The 14,517-nt window shown below is 43.6% G+C and overlaps 1 protein-coding gene across 2 annotated transcripts in view; it reads left to right on the top strand.

Moving 5' to 3' along the window:
- LOC134225837 (uncharacterized) overlaps positions 1-14,517 on the top strand; it is a 738,557-nt gene that overhangs the window by 584,571 nt on the left and 139,469 nt on the right. For both annotated transcript variants that reach the window (XM_062706214.1, XM_062706223.1), the window contains one exon: positions 1,328-1,468. In XM_062706214.1, the coding sequence (XP_062562198.1) occupies positions 1,328-1,468 (141 nt within the window). The remainder of the gene's footprint in view (positions 1-1,327; positions 1,469-14,517) is intronic.

A 14,517-nucleotide genomic window follows, 5' to 3' on the forward strand; every position in this document is an offset into this window, starting at 1 on the left:
CACATCTTCCAGTCATTTTCAGGCTCGCTTGACTCCATCCGGATGAGCCGCACCAGATTGAAATCAATTTCATGACACTAGAGATCAGGCTTCCACCCGAGTCTTAGAAACATAATCCTCCAGTCCCCAGGATTTCGTCCCCCGCCCCATAAGTTGATCCGCACAGTGTATATAAGCGGAAAATCGGATTTACTGCGAATCGACTTTTTTCTCAAACAGAGCACCGGATATCCAGAAAAGGGGAAACATCTTCGGATCGGGCCTTACGATAGGAACCTTCCGCCCTTTTCCGAACCCGCGTCCCAGGCGGGAAATGGCGTGACGAGAGATAAAATTTTTGGTATTTTATTATTCGCCTTGCGTTCATGTCGGCCCCATCTGGTATTCGACGGAGTGTGGGGAGGGCGGAGGGATTTGAGCGCAAAATATGTCAGCCGATGTGGATTTTGTCATGATCGGAGATAAGTTTGCCTCCGAGAAAAGGGGCTCGGAAATATTTGATACGCGATACTCGCGCCGATTTCAATGCCTCCGGCGGGTTGGAAAAAAAATAGTTTCAGCGGAAAAATTCCAACGCGCGCTCTACTCGCGGAATGCGATGATGAAAAAATCCACGCAGCTCTCAATTGAATTGAAACTAAACCCATTTTGCAATTTTTCACCAACTCCGGTGCCGATACCGATACAGAAACCATGCGAAGTTGATTGAATACAGAGCTTCGGTTTCGGAGAATCAATTATTTTGGCAGCTGCACAAAAACCGGAGCATTGATTGATTGGGTTGTGATTTATCTGGAAGGTGTTGTCTTTTTACAGGATTTTGTTTCAAAATTGCGTGGTATTTTGTATTTTCGGAGTACTCTATAAACTGAGTTCTGTGTTTTCGCTTCAAACGGTTTGTTTGGATGAATGAATACAATAAAGCCCCTTTTCAGGTGTTTCACTCCATCACAGTGATAGGAAAACCTCAGTTATTTGTTAATTGAAACCACCGATGACTGTAGAACTTATTTCTGAATTGTGGGATTCTCAAGAGAACGCAGAAGAGATTTAAAATCGGGACCAGGATTTCATCTCACAAATCGGGAATCTTTCCCACACGAGAAGATCTTAGGCCTAGCAATAATCGAACTCATATTCTGAAGATTGACAAAACAACATAGTTACTCGCAAAGCCAACTGCAGACTCTCGTAAATCTCCCAAGTTATCATCCACGGACCACGGTTTAACAAATGTCCCAATGCCGTGACATCCTCCAGAAAGCGCAAACCCCCAACAGTCAGTGATTTATTCCCGTACTCAACCTCCTTTCTTTTTCGTTCGCAGATTTCAACGGCGACGGCAAACCGGACAACATCACGTTCATGATCAAACGCATCAAGGTGCACAATCTGAACGCCCTCAAGGATTCGAGTTATCGCTTCGCCGGCAACTACGGCGTGGAAAAGTTCCTGGAGCTGTTCTCGGGTGAGTCTTTCCGGCACTTCCCTTTCCGTTGATGTTTTATCTGCGAAGAAAGACCGTTGTTGTCTGATAGCGCCGCTTCGCATTTATATCCACCGCAAAGAATCATGCCCGGCGTTGTTATTGGTGGGTGGATGCGAATAGGTGTGAAGCCCATCAACCTAAATAGAGTGGAAATGGCGCTCCGAATAAAGTGTGGAGGTTGAACTCCCAGGCAGAGGTGCAGACAAACAATGGCATTTTATTGCACTTCGCATACGTACGGACCCACATACACACAACCAACCATCAGGGAGAAATGTACCGAAGGCAGTAAATTCACTCCGACGGAATGTTTAACTAGCTACCAGGCAGTATAGTGTTATGTGGGATGGAGTAACGCTGTAATGCATTCGAAATGGCGCTGTCGAATGGAACATACACCACGGGCACAAACGAAACCTAACAATCGAAATGGTTTTATTGGCGGGAAAATTTTTATTTCCAAACGAATCGTTTCGTTCGTTTTTCCAAACGACTGAATGCTAGTGGTGCTAAACGGGGCCAACCAGAAGATACGTATCCATTTTTCAAGTGGAGTGAGAGCTACTTGCGATCAATCTGCATGCGATTTGGAAATTGGACACCTTTCTCACTGAGTATTTCTTGGTTGGCATCGCTTCCCACAACTGACTTCCTGCTCAATATTCATAAGGCAGTTTTGTACTTGTTAACCACGAGATTTTTAACATTCTTATGTCCAAGGAAATCGAGGGAAATTGCCAATCGAAACATTCCCAGAACGAAGTGGGAGTATTGCACCCAGCCACCTTCAACTATGGAAGACCAAAATGAAAATCCCTCAAAATATGACCACGTAGTTTATGTACGTCCTCTATGATATTTGGCAAACGTGTGAAGCGTCGCCGTTTGTCCTTTCATGATGGCGAAAACGAGTCTATTTGGTTTTCGGGGAATAACTTGCGTCAAGAATAAGACAGAATATCAGTTTTATGATGATTTTCCACAGAATGTACGATGAAGTGACGAAGTATATCACATCTCGTAATAGTTTAATTTTACAATTTCACTCGAAAAATTTCCTGTTTCCATGGGCGTAGCCAGCATTTCGAACAGGGAGGGGCAAATTTTTGAAGATCTTCTAAATCGAAGTTTTGGCAAAATCTATTAAAAAAAAATTTCATATTCTGAATCTTCTTCAATACTCATGAATAAAAGTGCATGGGCAGCACACAAAAGACGCTCCGGCAATCCTAGACTTGGCTAGTTACTGTATAATCAAGGATTTTCCGCGACACAAAAAAAACTGAATTCAGGAAAGTTATACTTTTTTCTATGTATTTATTAAGATCAACCAAGTTTTATTGTTCGGACTGGTGCATACCCCTGATGGTGAAAGGGAGCGGGTGACCGACAGCGACCTGTTCAGCTGTGCGATCAGAAATCTCACCGGAATATCGGGGTGATCAGCCTAACGGATAGATCGACGTTTAGGCAAACCATCTGAGGATTCGTACGATGATGGACGCAGATACCTGGTGGCCACGCGGGCCAAATGAACTGAGTAAATATTAGCAGATTTAAAAAAAAATGGATCGTAGGATGTAGATCGTTTTTAGAAAATTATTTATAATTATTATATTTCGAAAATTGGAGCAAAGGAATTCCTATAAGAATTTTCGAAAAAAAATCCTGTGGATCTGAAGAAATTCCTGAGGGAAATTTCGAAGCAACTACAAGAAATTCTTCCTAGAGTTTCCGAAGGGATTTCTTGAGAAAGTATTGGCAGAAATCCCTAACATTTTGGTTTTTTGATGGTTTTATAACACTCTTGAAGTGTAAATTATGGTATTCAAGAGCGTTATAAAACTTAGAATGTTACTTGGGATCTTATATTCCAAAAAGAATTCATAAGGAATTTCGGAAGTAGATTCGAAATTTTCTTATAATTCCAATCTTTGAATTTTCGAAGGAATATTATTATGAATATCCAATTCAATCCTCCAATTTATTTCCGGAATTCTATTTTTTTTTCAATTTATCTTCGGAAATACCTTTCGAAATATCTTCGAAAATTCCTTCAGAAATTCCTTTGGAAATTTTTCTAGGGATTCCTTCTAGAATGTATTTACAAATTCTTTAGAAATTTCTTCGGCAATTCTTTTGTAAATTCCATTGTGTAGCAGTCAGGAATTTTGTTAATATTTTTGTACATAAATTGCTGTAAATAGTTTGCATAGGATAGATTGTAAGAAAGGCAATCTATAAATCGCCAATAATTTAGGATAACATATCCCTTAACATAGGCAAGCGGGCATTTATCAATAAGCCAGGCTCTCCAAGGTCGAGGCCATTTGTTTTCTGGATAAGGTGGGAAAGGGAAAGCAGCACAACTTTCGTGTCAGATTATCCATCGTGTTATTGGTACGATCATACACGAAGGGAGTCGGGAAATGACGTATTTACGGTTGTGTCCGAGCCCACCTTCCTTAATCTGAGGATTCACGGACTCAATCATTTCGTCCGTGATCAGCCAATGAGTTGGAGCCAATGAGTTTTGATTTGCCAGATTGGCTAGATATTTCCCAACCGCAGCAAATTATCGCACCCAAGCGCGACGCTCTCCCCCCCCTAACGGACGAAACATTCCTGGCGATCGTCACCTGCCAGAAGCGGACCGATCCGTCGCCATATCGGTCCGAGGGAAGGCCAGGAGGCCTCCACGTAGACGAGATCCACCAGCCAGCAAACAACCGTCATCACGTTTCGTCGGCTTCATTAAGAAACGTCATCGCTGGCGTCAACAAGCCGGGAGCGTCGACCCCACCGGCAGGTCATCGACTGGGTCAAGTTAAGTAAAACCCACAACAAACCGGTGAGTCATCAAACCCTATTTTGATTGGAGTGCGGCGTCCGAGAAGGGCGCGGAGGAAACATCACGTCAAAGCCATCTAATGTACTAACAGAAAGCCGCAACAATCTTTCGCGAAAGTCGGAGTCGCAAAACCCACCGACTATCGCTTGGGTCCGCCATCACGGATCCGTGAAAATGCGTGCGTGAGCCAAAAATATCATCGAGTAGCAGGAGCGCAGACTAGTCAGCAGCTGTGCTGCGTGGAAGAGTGACGTCACGTTGAAACATACAGCACAGAGCACACAAAGAATAGAGTAGAAGTCTGAAATGAGAAAACGCACACAAGCTAGGGAGTAGATAGACATGAACGAACACAAATACTGAACGAACGAAGCCAATCCCCAATATTTCTGTGTCCCTGGTAGTATTACGACAATAAATGTGCCAGTGCCATTCGTTAGACCCAATTAAAATGTTTCTTTGTCGTATCCCTACCAATGTAGTTAATTGATTGTGTTTAACGTCACAGCGCGATATTGTTTGTTGATTTTGAGTCCCGTCCTCTTTGCGAGTTTTATGTTGCTTCCAACTCATTGATGGTTGTTGGTGAGAGGAAAGAGTCTGCCGATGATGACAGCGACACTCAAGCTTAGAGTGTATTAGGTTCTGGTGGGCTATCACCGTCTCTTTGTACATAAGGATCTCTTTGTAAGGTATGGAAGGAAGATAGGGTGGACCCAATTTGGCACGTTTCGTTGTTTCTGGCTGGACCGATCCATAAATCCTTATCGGGAAAATTTAAATGGACTCACCTTGAAAGAATCTCGTCCGGGCAAATTAACTTGGGCCGTGGTCTCGTTAATGGAGTGGCGCTCAAGCCACGCGCTCTTATGTACGGATCGCTCCGTGCCGGCTACAATTGGAAATTGTTTGAAATTCTAACGGAAAACTTTTCCGGGGAATTACTGAAAAAAAATCTCACTCACTTATGTATCCTGAGCACCCCTAGGTGTACATAGGGCCAACATAAAAGATCTCCATCCTGGGCGGCTGCTCGCTTTAGCCTTGACCTGGACCCAGGTCGACTTTCTTTATTTCCTTGTTGAGGCTACGCCGCCACGAGCCTCTGGGTGTGCCTCCGCTGCGATGTCCAGTCCAGCGCTTGCTTGCAGATTTCGTCTCCGCTCTTTCATAATGTGTGGCCAACCCAACTCCATGTATTTATTATTTATGTATTCAGACTAAGGCCGAAGTGGCCTGTGCGGTATTAAGAGTCTTTTCCATTCGGCTCGGTCCATGGCTACACGTCGCCAACCACGCAGTCTACGAAGGGTCCGCAAGTCATTTTTATTCTTGTGCCCGTCGAATCGTTGTCGAGAACCATTTTCACCGAGTTACTGTCCGACATTCTGGCAGCGTGCCCGACCCACCGCAGTCGTCCGATTTTCGCGGTGTGAACGATGGATGGTTCTCCCAGCAGCTCATGCAACTCGTGGTTCATTCGCCTTCTCCACGTACCATCCGCCATCTGCACCCCACCATAGATGGTACGCAGCACTTTCCTTTCGAAAACTCCAAGTGCGCGTTGGTCCTCCACGATCATCGTCCAGGTCTCATGTCCGTAGAGGACTACCGGTCTAATGAGCGTTTTGTAGATTGTCAGTTTGGTACGGCGGCGAATTCTATTCGATCGAAGCGTCTTGCGGAGTCCAAAGTACGTACGATTTCCAGCCACTATGCTTCTCCGAATTTCTCTGCTGGTATCATTTTCGGCAGTCACACAGCAGCCCAAGTACACAAATTCTTCGACCACCTCGATTTCGTCACCACCGATGCAAACTCGCGGTGGGTGGCTCACGTTGTCTTCTCTTGAACCTCTTTCTATCATGTACTTCGTCTTCGACGTGTTGATGACTAGTCCGATCCGCTTGGCTTCCTCTTCAGTCTGATGTAGGCTTCCTCCATCTTCTCAAAGTTACGTGCCATAATATCTATGTCGTCGGCGAAGCCAAATAGCTGGACGGACTTATTGAAAATTGTACCACTCGTGTTTATCCCTGCTCTTCGTATTACCCCTTCCAAAGCGACGTTCAATAGCAGATACGAAAGACCATCACCTTGCCGTAACCCTCTGCGGGTTTCTAGAATGCCCCTGAAACTCGAACTACGCACATCACCCGATCCATCGTCGCTTTGATCAATCGTGTCAGTTTATTCGGAAATCCGCGTTCGTGCATTAGCTGCCATAGCTGGTCCCGATCGATTGTATCATATGCGGCTTTGAAGTCGATGAATAGATGATGTGTGGGCACGTTGTATTCGCGGCATTTCTGCAGTACTTGGCGAATGGCGAACACCCGGTCCGTGGTGGAACGTTCGCCCATAAAACCCGCATGGTACTGCCCCACGAACTCCCTTGCAATTGGTGCTAATCTACGGCATAAAATTTAGGAGAGTATCTTGTAGGCGGCGTTAAGCAATGTGATTGCGCGGTAGTTGGTGCAATCTAGCTTATCGCCCTTTTTGTAGATGGGACACACGACACCTTCCTTCCACTCCTGCGGCAAAACTTCCTCCTCCCAAATCTTGGTAATGACCCAGTGCAGCGCTCTAGCCAGTGCCTCACCACCGTGTTTAAACAGCTCTCCTGGTAGTTTGTCAACCCCAGGGGCTTTGTTGTTCTTCAGCCGGCCAATCTCCTCCTGGATTTCCTGGAGATCCGGAGCTGGTGAAATTATGTACTGCGCGCGTTCTCCCGGGTCCATCACCATATCGCCATCTTCGTCTGCCACATCGCCATTCAGGTGTTCTTCGTAGTGCTGCCGCCACCTTTGGATCACCTCACGCTCGTTCGTAAGCAGGTTCCCGTTTATGTCCTTGCACATATCAGGCTATGGCACGTGGCCCTTCCGCGAACGATTTAACTTCAAATAGAACTTTCGTGTGCTATTAGCGCGGTACAGTTGCTCCGTATCTTCACGGTCTTGATCTTCCTGCTGGCGCTTTTCCTCTGAAAAATCGAGTTTTGTCTGTTCCGCGCCCGTTTGTATCGTGCCTCGTTGGCCCTCGTGCGGTGTTGCAGCAACATCGCCCATGCTGCATTCTTCTCCTCAACTAACTGCTCACATTCGCCGTCATACCAGTCGTTTCTCTGATCCGGAGCCACCGTGTCTAGTGCAGCGGTTGTGGTGCTTCCAATGGCGGATCGAATATTTCTCCAGCCATCTTCAGGAGACGCTGCGCCTAACTACTCTTCCGTTGGGAGTGCCACTTCCAGCTGCTGCGCGTAGTCTTGGGCGTCCCGCAGTGGCATCCATCGTATGTCTGCTCCAGCTGTGCATAGAAAGCTTCTTTCTCGTCGTCGGGTCTCCCTTCGTGTGAACAGTGCACGTTGATGATGCTATAGTTGAAGAAACGGCCTTTCATCCTCAGCTTGCACATCCTTCCGTTGCTTGGCTGCCACCCAATCACGCGTTGGCGCATCTTTCCCAGCACTATGAAGCCCGCTCGTTGGTGGTGCCACAGCTTTGGTAGAAGGTAGCCGCTCGATGCCCGCTTTTCCACACTTTCTGTCCTGTCCAGCAGATTTCCTGCAACGCTACGACGTCGAAGTTGCGGGGATGTAATTCATCGTCGATTATCCTGTCGCAACCTGCAAAGCCTAGCGACTTGCAGTTCCATGTTCCAAGCTTTCAATCGTGATCCTTTATTCGTCGCCTAGGTCGTTGCCGATTGTATCGAGTCGTATTATCTTCTATGTCGTTCGTAATGATTGTTTTTAAAGGTAGCTTATTGCGCAAACCTCCTGTCTCGTCGGAGGGCCGTTGTGTCAGGGCTGTTCAGCGTCCCACCTAGCACCAGGACTTGGTCTTGGTAATCTGCATATCGGCTTTGAAAAATGTTTGGAAAAGTTGAAATAGGGGTACTACTGGCCTCGAATGAGCGCCGAGCTCAAGAAATATCTCAAGACTTGCGTTCCTTGTAAGGAAAACAAGCCTTCAACAATTTCCACGACACCAGAAATGGACCAATAACGTATAGCAACAAAACCCTTCCAGATCGTTCAAGATCGTAGAATAAATATGGCTGCGAAAGTTGTCGGTACCCCAATATCTGATTTCCGACAATGTTATGACGTTCTTGTCGAAAGATTTTCAGGAACTACTAAAAAACCCAGAATAATCCAACTAGCGGTGTTGGGCCTTTCTCGTGTACATATTATAAAACAAGAAAACACAACATAAGAGTAACAAGAAAAGCTCATAAGAGAGGTCAAAATTGCACTTTAGGGAGATAGAATGCAACTTGTTGCGAGTAAATCGGGTCATGCGAAGTGCCAAAATGTGTGTCTCACATTTTTGTACACATACACACATACACACACACACATACATACATCACCTCAATTCGTCGAGCTGAGTCGATTGGTATATAACACTATGGGTCTCCGCGCCTTCTATCAAAAGTTCTGTTCTGGAGCAATGCTATAGCCTTTGCGTATACTTACACAGAAAAAAATTATGAAAACTAATGAGCGGGTAAAAAATAAAGACGTGGAAAATTACACTATTCTGGGCGTACATGGATCATTTCCAACAAGTTCGCCCTAAATGTATGCAATTTCTGTAGCATTATGTCAATTTCTACTGCATGAACCATATCAAAAGTGGCATAATGCTATAGAAATGGCATACATTCAGGCGAAAATATCGTTGAAATTTACGCTCTTTTTAGCATTCCCTTCATGTGCATTACTTTCGTGTAAATTTCAACAACTTTTTCTATCTGTGTAGTATACGAGAAGGGCAACAAGAAAAGCACATAAGAGAAGCCAGAATTGCACTTTAGGGAGATAGATTCAGTTATTTCCATCAATTCACATTTATTTGCGTTCGTTTGAATGCATTGTAGCAGTTTTTGAGAACAAAAATAGTTTTTGAAAATGTTTTTCCAAGGGGGACCCTTGGGAAAAATTGGGGAAGAACAATGTTTTTTAATAACTCCGGAACGCAATAGCCGATTGCGCTAATTTTCACTAGCCAAAAATTAAGAAGGATTCCGCGTTGAATGCAACCTGCAAGCAAATCGGATAAGGCTAAGTACAAAAAAGTGTGTCTCACATTTTGTGTACACGCACGCACATACAGACATCACCAAAATTCGTCGAGCTGAGTCGATTGGTATATAACACTCTGGGTCTACGAGCCTTCTACAAAAAGTTCGGTATACTTAGTATACGCGAAAGGCAAAAATACGGGATTCATCATTGGGCAAATTCTCGTCACAGAAGTCAGGTAAATCTAGCAGAACATCTGAACCGCACAATCAACGCGATGATTAGATCATACGTCCGATCAGCTCAACGACTGTGGGACACTAATGTGTCGGAGACCAAATTCCCTCCACATCGAATAGTATTCAGGAATGAGATCATGACTCGTGGATCTGGAAAAAGATGAAGAACTCACGGAAGAGAATTGTATGGAAAGGATGAAAGGTGTCACCAAGAAGATATGGGACATTGTCGCGGAGAATCTCAAAAGAACTCACGAGAGTACTAAAAGCAGTACGATTTACGGCATAAAAGGTACTCACCAACATTCGATGTAGGGCAGCGGGTATATAAAAAGTAATTCAGGCAGTCTTCGGCTGCCCACGACTTCAATGCCAAGCTCGGTCCAGTATATACTCCCTATATTATTCTGGCCAAGAAGGAGACGAGCCTGCGGGGGTTTCTGTATAGTTGTAAGGAGGTGATTTCGGCTCATGGACGGCGATTGCTGCCTGGGCGCTTCCTGACCCCCACACGATCTGAGATGTGTCTGGTTGCAGATTTTTGTTAACCTTACTCCAAGCAAAGGTAGGATACACTGAAAATAACCTTGCTTTTCGAGAGTTCCAGTTCCAGGGCCAACTTAAAAGATCTCCATCCTTGAATTGGGCCCTGATTCCAATTGACTTAATTTATTTCTCTGTTATGGTTTCGTCGCCAGGTCGCTAGGTCGCCTAGGTCTGCCCCTGCTGCGATGTCCTGCCAGATTCCAGCGCTTGCTTGCAGATTTCGTCTCCGCTCTTACGTGGTGTATGGAAGGCCTACGTCCATTCACATTGTGGAGTTTCTGTTGATATCGGATTTCGATGGCATCGTTGATGGGACTTAACATTCTGAATCCAGTTGTGAGGCCACCAGGTCCGAGTTGTAAAAGTTGACATCGGTTGGTGAATACTTGCAAATCTAAGAGATCTCTGCTAATGCGCACCAAGTATCACTGCGTATAACGTTACAGATTCCACGTTAGAATTGAGTATTCGGGGTTTTTTTGCCTTGCCTAGACCGCCGCCCAGCGTTGACTAACTTTGGTTTTCGACCTTCTCCACTGTTTGCCCGGCTACCGTGGAGTTGAAGTTGTTCACATCCAATGATTCGGTGTTGTTGATGTTGATGAGGGGAGCGTTCAACCATGTCATTCAATGTACTGCAGTAGCGTCATCTGGGTCGAGGTAGTATGATTGCTCTATGGTGGTGGGCTGCAAGAGCGGCCCATGATTTCGTCTATTACTATGGGCAATATCAACAGAGAAATAATACATCAAGCCTTGCCTCACTGTAGCGATTATAAATGTAGGACAGGCCTGCGTGGGTGGACATCCTGGCCGATGAAGAAAAGATGGATGCAATAACCGAAGATTATCACCTTAATAACTCAACGTTCTTCAAAAAGCAGCCATCCGAAGCAGGAAATCTAAAGGCGCCCCCAAGGTCATCGTTCGAATCGCATTCGTTCGAAAGTATCGTTCGTCCGTAAACAAGAATAAGGGTGATATGCTCGTATTTTCATTTAAAATCTATAAATAATATATTTCGTATCAAGATAAAAACAGTGATGCATAAAGTTCAAAATATAAAAAAAATTTAAAAAAACTCAAAAAAAATTTTTTTTCGCCCCCTCAATATTTTGGGAAATTTGAGTGACATAAAACTAATTTAATATTTGTATCGGTCTTATTGATAATTTTGTGGAAAATTTTCAATTTGTTATGGAAAAAAAGTATTTATTTTGTGGAAAATTTTGCAATTGTTTATTACTAATATTGATTTATCTATGGAAATTTTGTATTTTTTTTCCGTTGAATATTTTGATTTCTTTATGGAAAATTCCTCCTTTAAATTGAAATTTTTGCTTTTAAAAGTGCTATTTTTTTGTTTTGTGGGAAATTCTCAATTGATTATGAAAATTTTGCATTATTTGTGACAATTTTATATTTACTTATTGCTCATACTTTGATTTCTTTATTGGCAATTTCCTATTTTTTATAGAAAGTTTTTAGTTTTTCATGCAAATTTTATTTTGCTCGATACACTCAAAAGAAAGCCCTATTAGGCAACCGAGTTCAAATTGACGTCTGAACCCATTTAAGAAAGTTTCCTACTCTCAACTGGTATTCGTTTTCAATTACAAACGAGTTGAATCGTATGGTATTCAGTTGTCTACAATAGAAAGCAATTCGCCCTTTTTGGTCCTAACAACTTTTTTTTGCAATCAGATTACTTCCATAGTAAACCTAAGGAAAGCTGCATTTGTTCAATCATTTATTACGGACTAAACCTTCATAATAAATACAAATCCGTTATAATAAAAATGAAATGGTATGTGTTCGTACCCGATGGGAAAACTATTAAAACGTAAGTAAACGTATCTATCGAGCTTTCCACGCTCGCCATAATGGCGGATGCTATAAAAAGTTTGACATTAACTGCTTCCAGCCATTGAACTGAAATTTTCGTCTAAGAAATGCATAGATATTCATCACCAACGACAACTCAACATTTGTTATTTTTCCATCAACAAACAAACTCTGCACGAGTATAAAAATTTAATGTTATTTATCTCTTAGATTTGAATACATTTTAACTACTTTACTATCTTTCAGATGTTTAATCGGTTTTCCTACAACAATATTCTCTTCAAGATCCCCACAGGTGGGACATAATACTACATTTCGACTATTATTAACTATGAGGTGTTTATGCTGAGATATTCGAGTTATACATTCGTATGTCATAGGGGTAATATGCATATTAAGGTGTGCAGAGGAGCCGTGGTCCGCATTGTGTGTTTCCGCCAAAGTACGGGAGGCTTTTTTGCCAGAAGCCTTAGTGCTCAAAATCCATATAAGATTTGCTGAGGATTAATCACCACATTCTCTTTCAAGCACGTAGGGATGATAGGATTTGTTTTACGCTTCCCAAGCATTTCCCGATAAAACAAGTCATTTCTGTGCAATTGCGATAGAAAAGTGATTGAACGCCAGCAAGCATGATTAACCAACACTCAAAAACTTCTATCAAGATCTAGTCGACAGATGCGTCAGAGTGTTACCGTTCACATTATAAATGAATAAAAATACACAAGGCAGTGCACTTCAGCAGTAGTGCTACAATCCAGTATATGTACTACTAATAAGTTTTCATCTCAATCGTATTTATTTTGTACTAGCGAAAGAAACCCAGCTTTGTCCGGGTGTTGCAAATGTCACAATGAACTATTTGCAGCACCGCACTCTAGATCAATTTCCGTGCGTTTGTTTTGTTTTTCTCAACAGCTGACCCAAAATTGAATTATAATGATTTTTTTACATTTCCCCGTTAAATTCATCAACCTTTTACATATACAAACCTTGCGGATCCCAAAACGAATCGATTAGGGAAAAAATCTTGCAAATCGGTCACCCCGTTCGCGAGTTAAATCGTCAGGAAGGAAAGCTCAACTCATTTTTATTATATAGAAGATAAATGTCTCGTCAAAAATCTATACGAAATTTGTGGAAAAAGAAGCTTTTCAAAGGAAAAGTGGGGAAGTAATTACTAAGCCGACGATTTCTTTCGAAAAGAAGAATTTGTTTTGATCTTCGGTACCCCGGATATCGTTCGTGTTGAACATTTCAATAATGCGATTAATTGATTCATAGTGGCTATTTGAGAAACTTGTCACGGTCCATCAATCTAGAACAGCGGTTCTCAACCTTTTTCTCGAGAGGTACCCCTTCGCACTTTTGCATCCATTGAGGTACCCCCATTTTTTTGCTGTGAATGAAAATAAGTGTGACTCATAAGATATAAGAAAAATGGAACTGAAAATTAACTGACTCTCCGAAAAGTTGGCCGTAATTTTCCGAACTCTTGGAGAGAAGCTTGAAGTGAGGCCTCCGCGTCTCTTGGAAGGAGAGTTCCGGGCCTCTTGAAAGGAGGCTTCCGGGCCTCTTGAAAGGAGGCTTCCGGGCCTCTTGAAAGGAGGCTTCCGGGCCACTTGAAAGGCGGCTTCCGGGCCTCTTGAAAGGAGGCTTCCGGGCCTCTTGAAAGGAAGCTTCCGGGCCTCTTGAAAGGAGGCTTCCGGGCCTCTTGAAAGGAGGCTTCCGGGCCTCTTGAAAGGAGGCTTCCGGGCCTCTTGAAAGGAGGCTTCCGGGCCTCTTGAAAGGAGGCTTCCGGGCCTCTTGAAAGGAGGCCTGGCCTCTTGAAAGGAGGCTTCCGGCCCTCTTGAAAGGAGGCCTCCGAGCCCCTTGCAAGGAGCATTCCGGGCCTCTTGAAAGGAGGCTTCCGGGCCTCTTGAAAGGAGGCTTCCGGGCCTCTTGAAAGGAGGCTTCCGGGCCTCTTGAAAGGAGGCTTCCGGGCCTCTTGAAAGGAGGCTTCCGGGCCTCTTGAAAGGAGGCTTCCGGGCCTCTTGAAAGGAGGCTTCCGGGCCTCTTGAAAGGAGGCTTCCGGGCTTCTTGAAAAAATATTTCCGAGCATGTTGAAAGTAGGTTTCCCAGCCTCTTGAAAGAAGGTTTCCGATACTCTTGGAAGGAGACTTTCGAGAAGCGTTGATCTTTTAAAAAAAAAGCCTTCTTGTCTCTCAAATAGTTCAGAGGCATATTCTAAACATATCATTCAACATTTTGTTTCAATCAGGTAGATTGTATAGAAGATTTTTAAAATTTGTTCATTGGTCGTTTTGTCCTTTTGATTTTTTGTCCTTCAGCCCTTCATCCACTGTGCTGGTTGTGGAGGGTGGATTCAATAGTCTTTGAGTTATTGATCGCCATGCATATTATGTACAAGACAAAATTTCGATGTAAAAAAACATACATTCCGTCGTCGGGGGTGACAATGGGTCAAATAGGGGTATAGGAGACCTTTTTGATTGATTTTTCTATCCGAACT

Source organism: Armigeres subalbatus, chromosome 1, assembly GCF_024139115.2.
Source record: "Armigeres subalbatus isolate Guangzhou_Male chromosome 1, GZ_Asu_2, whole genome shotgun sequence".
NCBI classification, from domain to species: Eukaryota; Metazoa; Arthropoda; class Insecta; order Diptera; family Culicidae; genus Armigeres; species Armigeres subalbatus.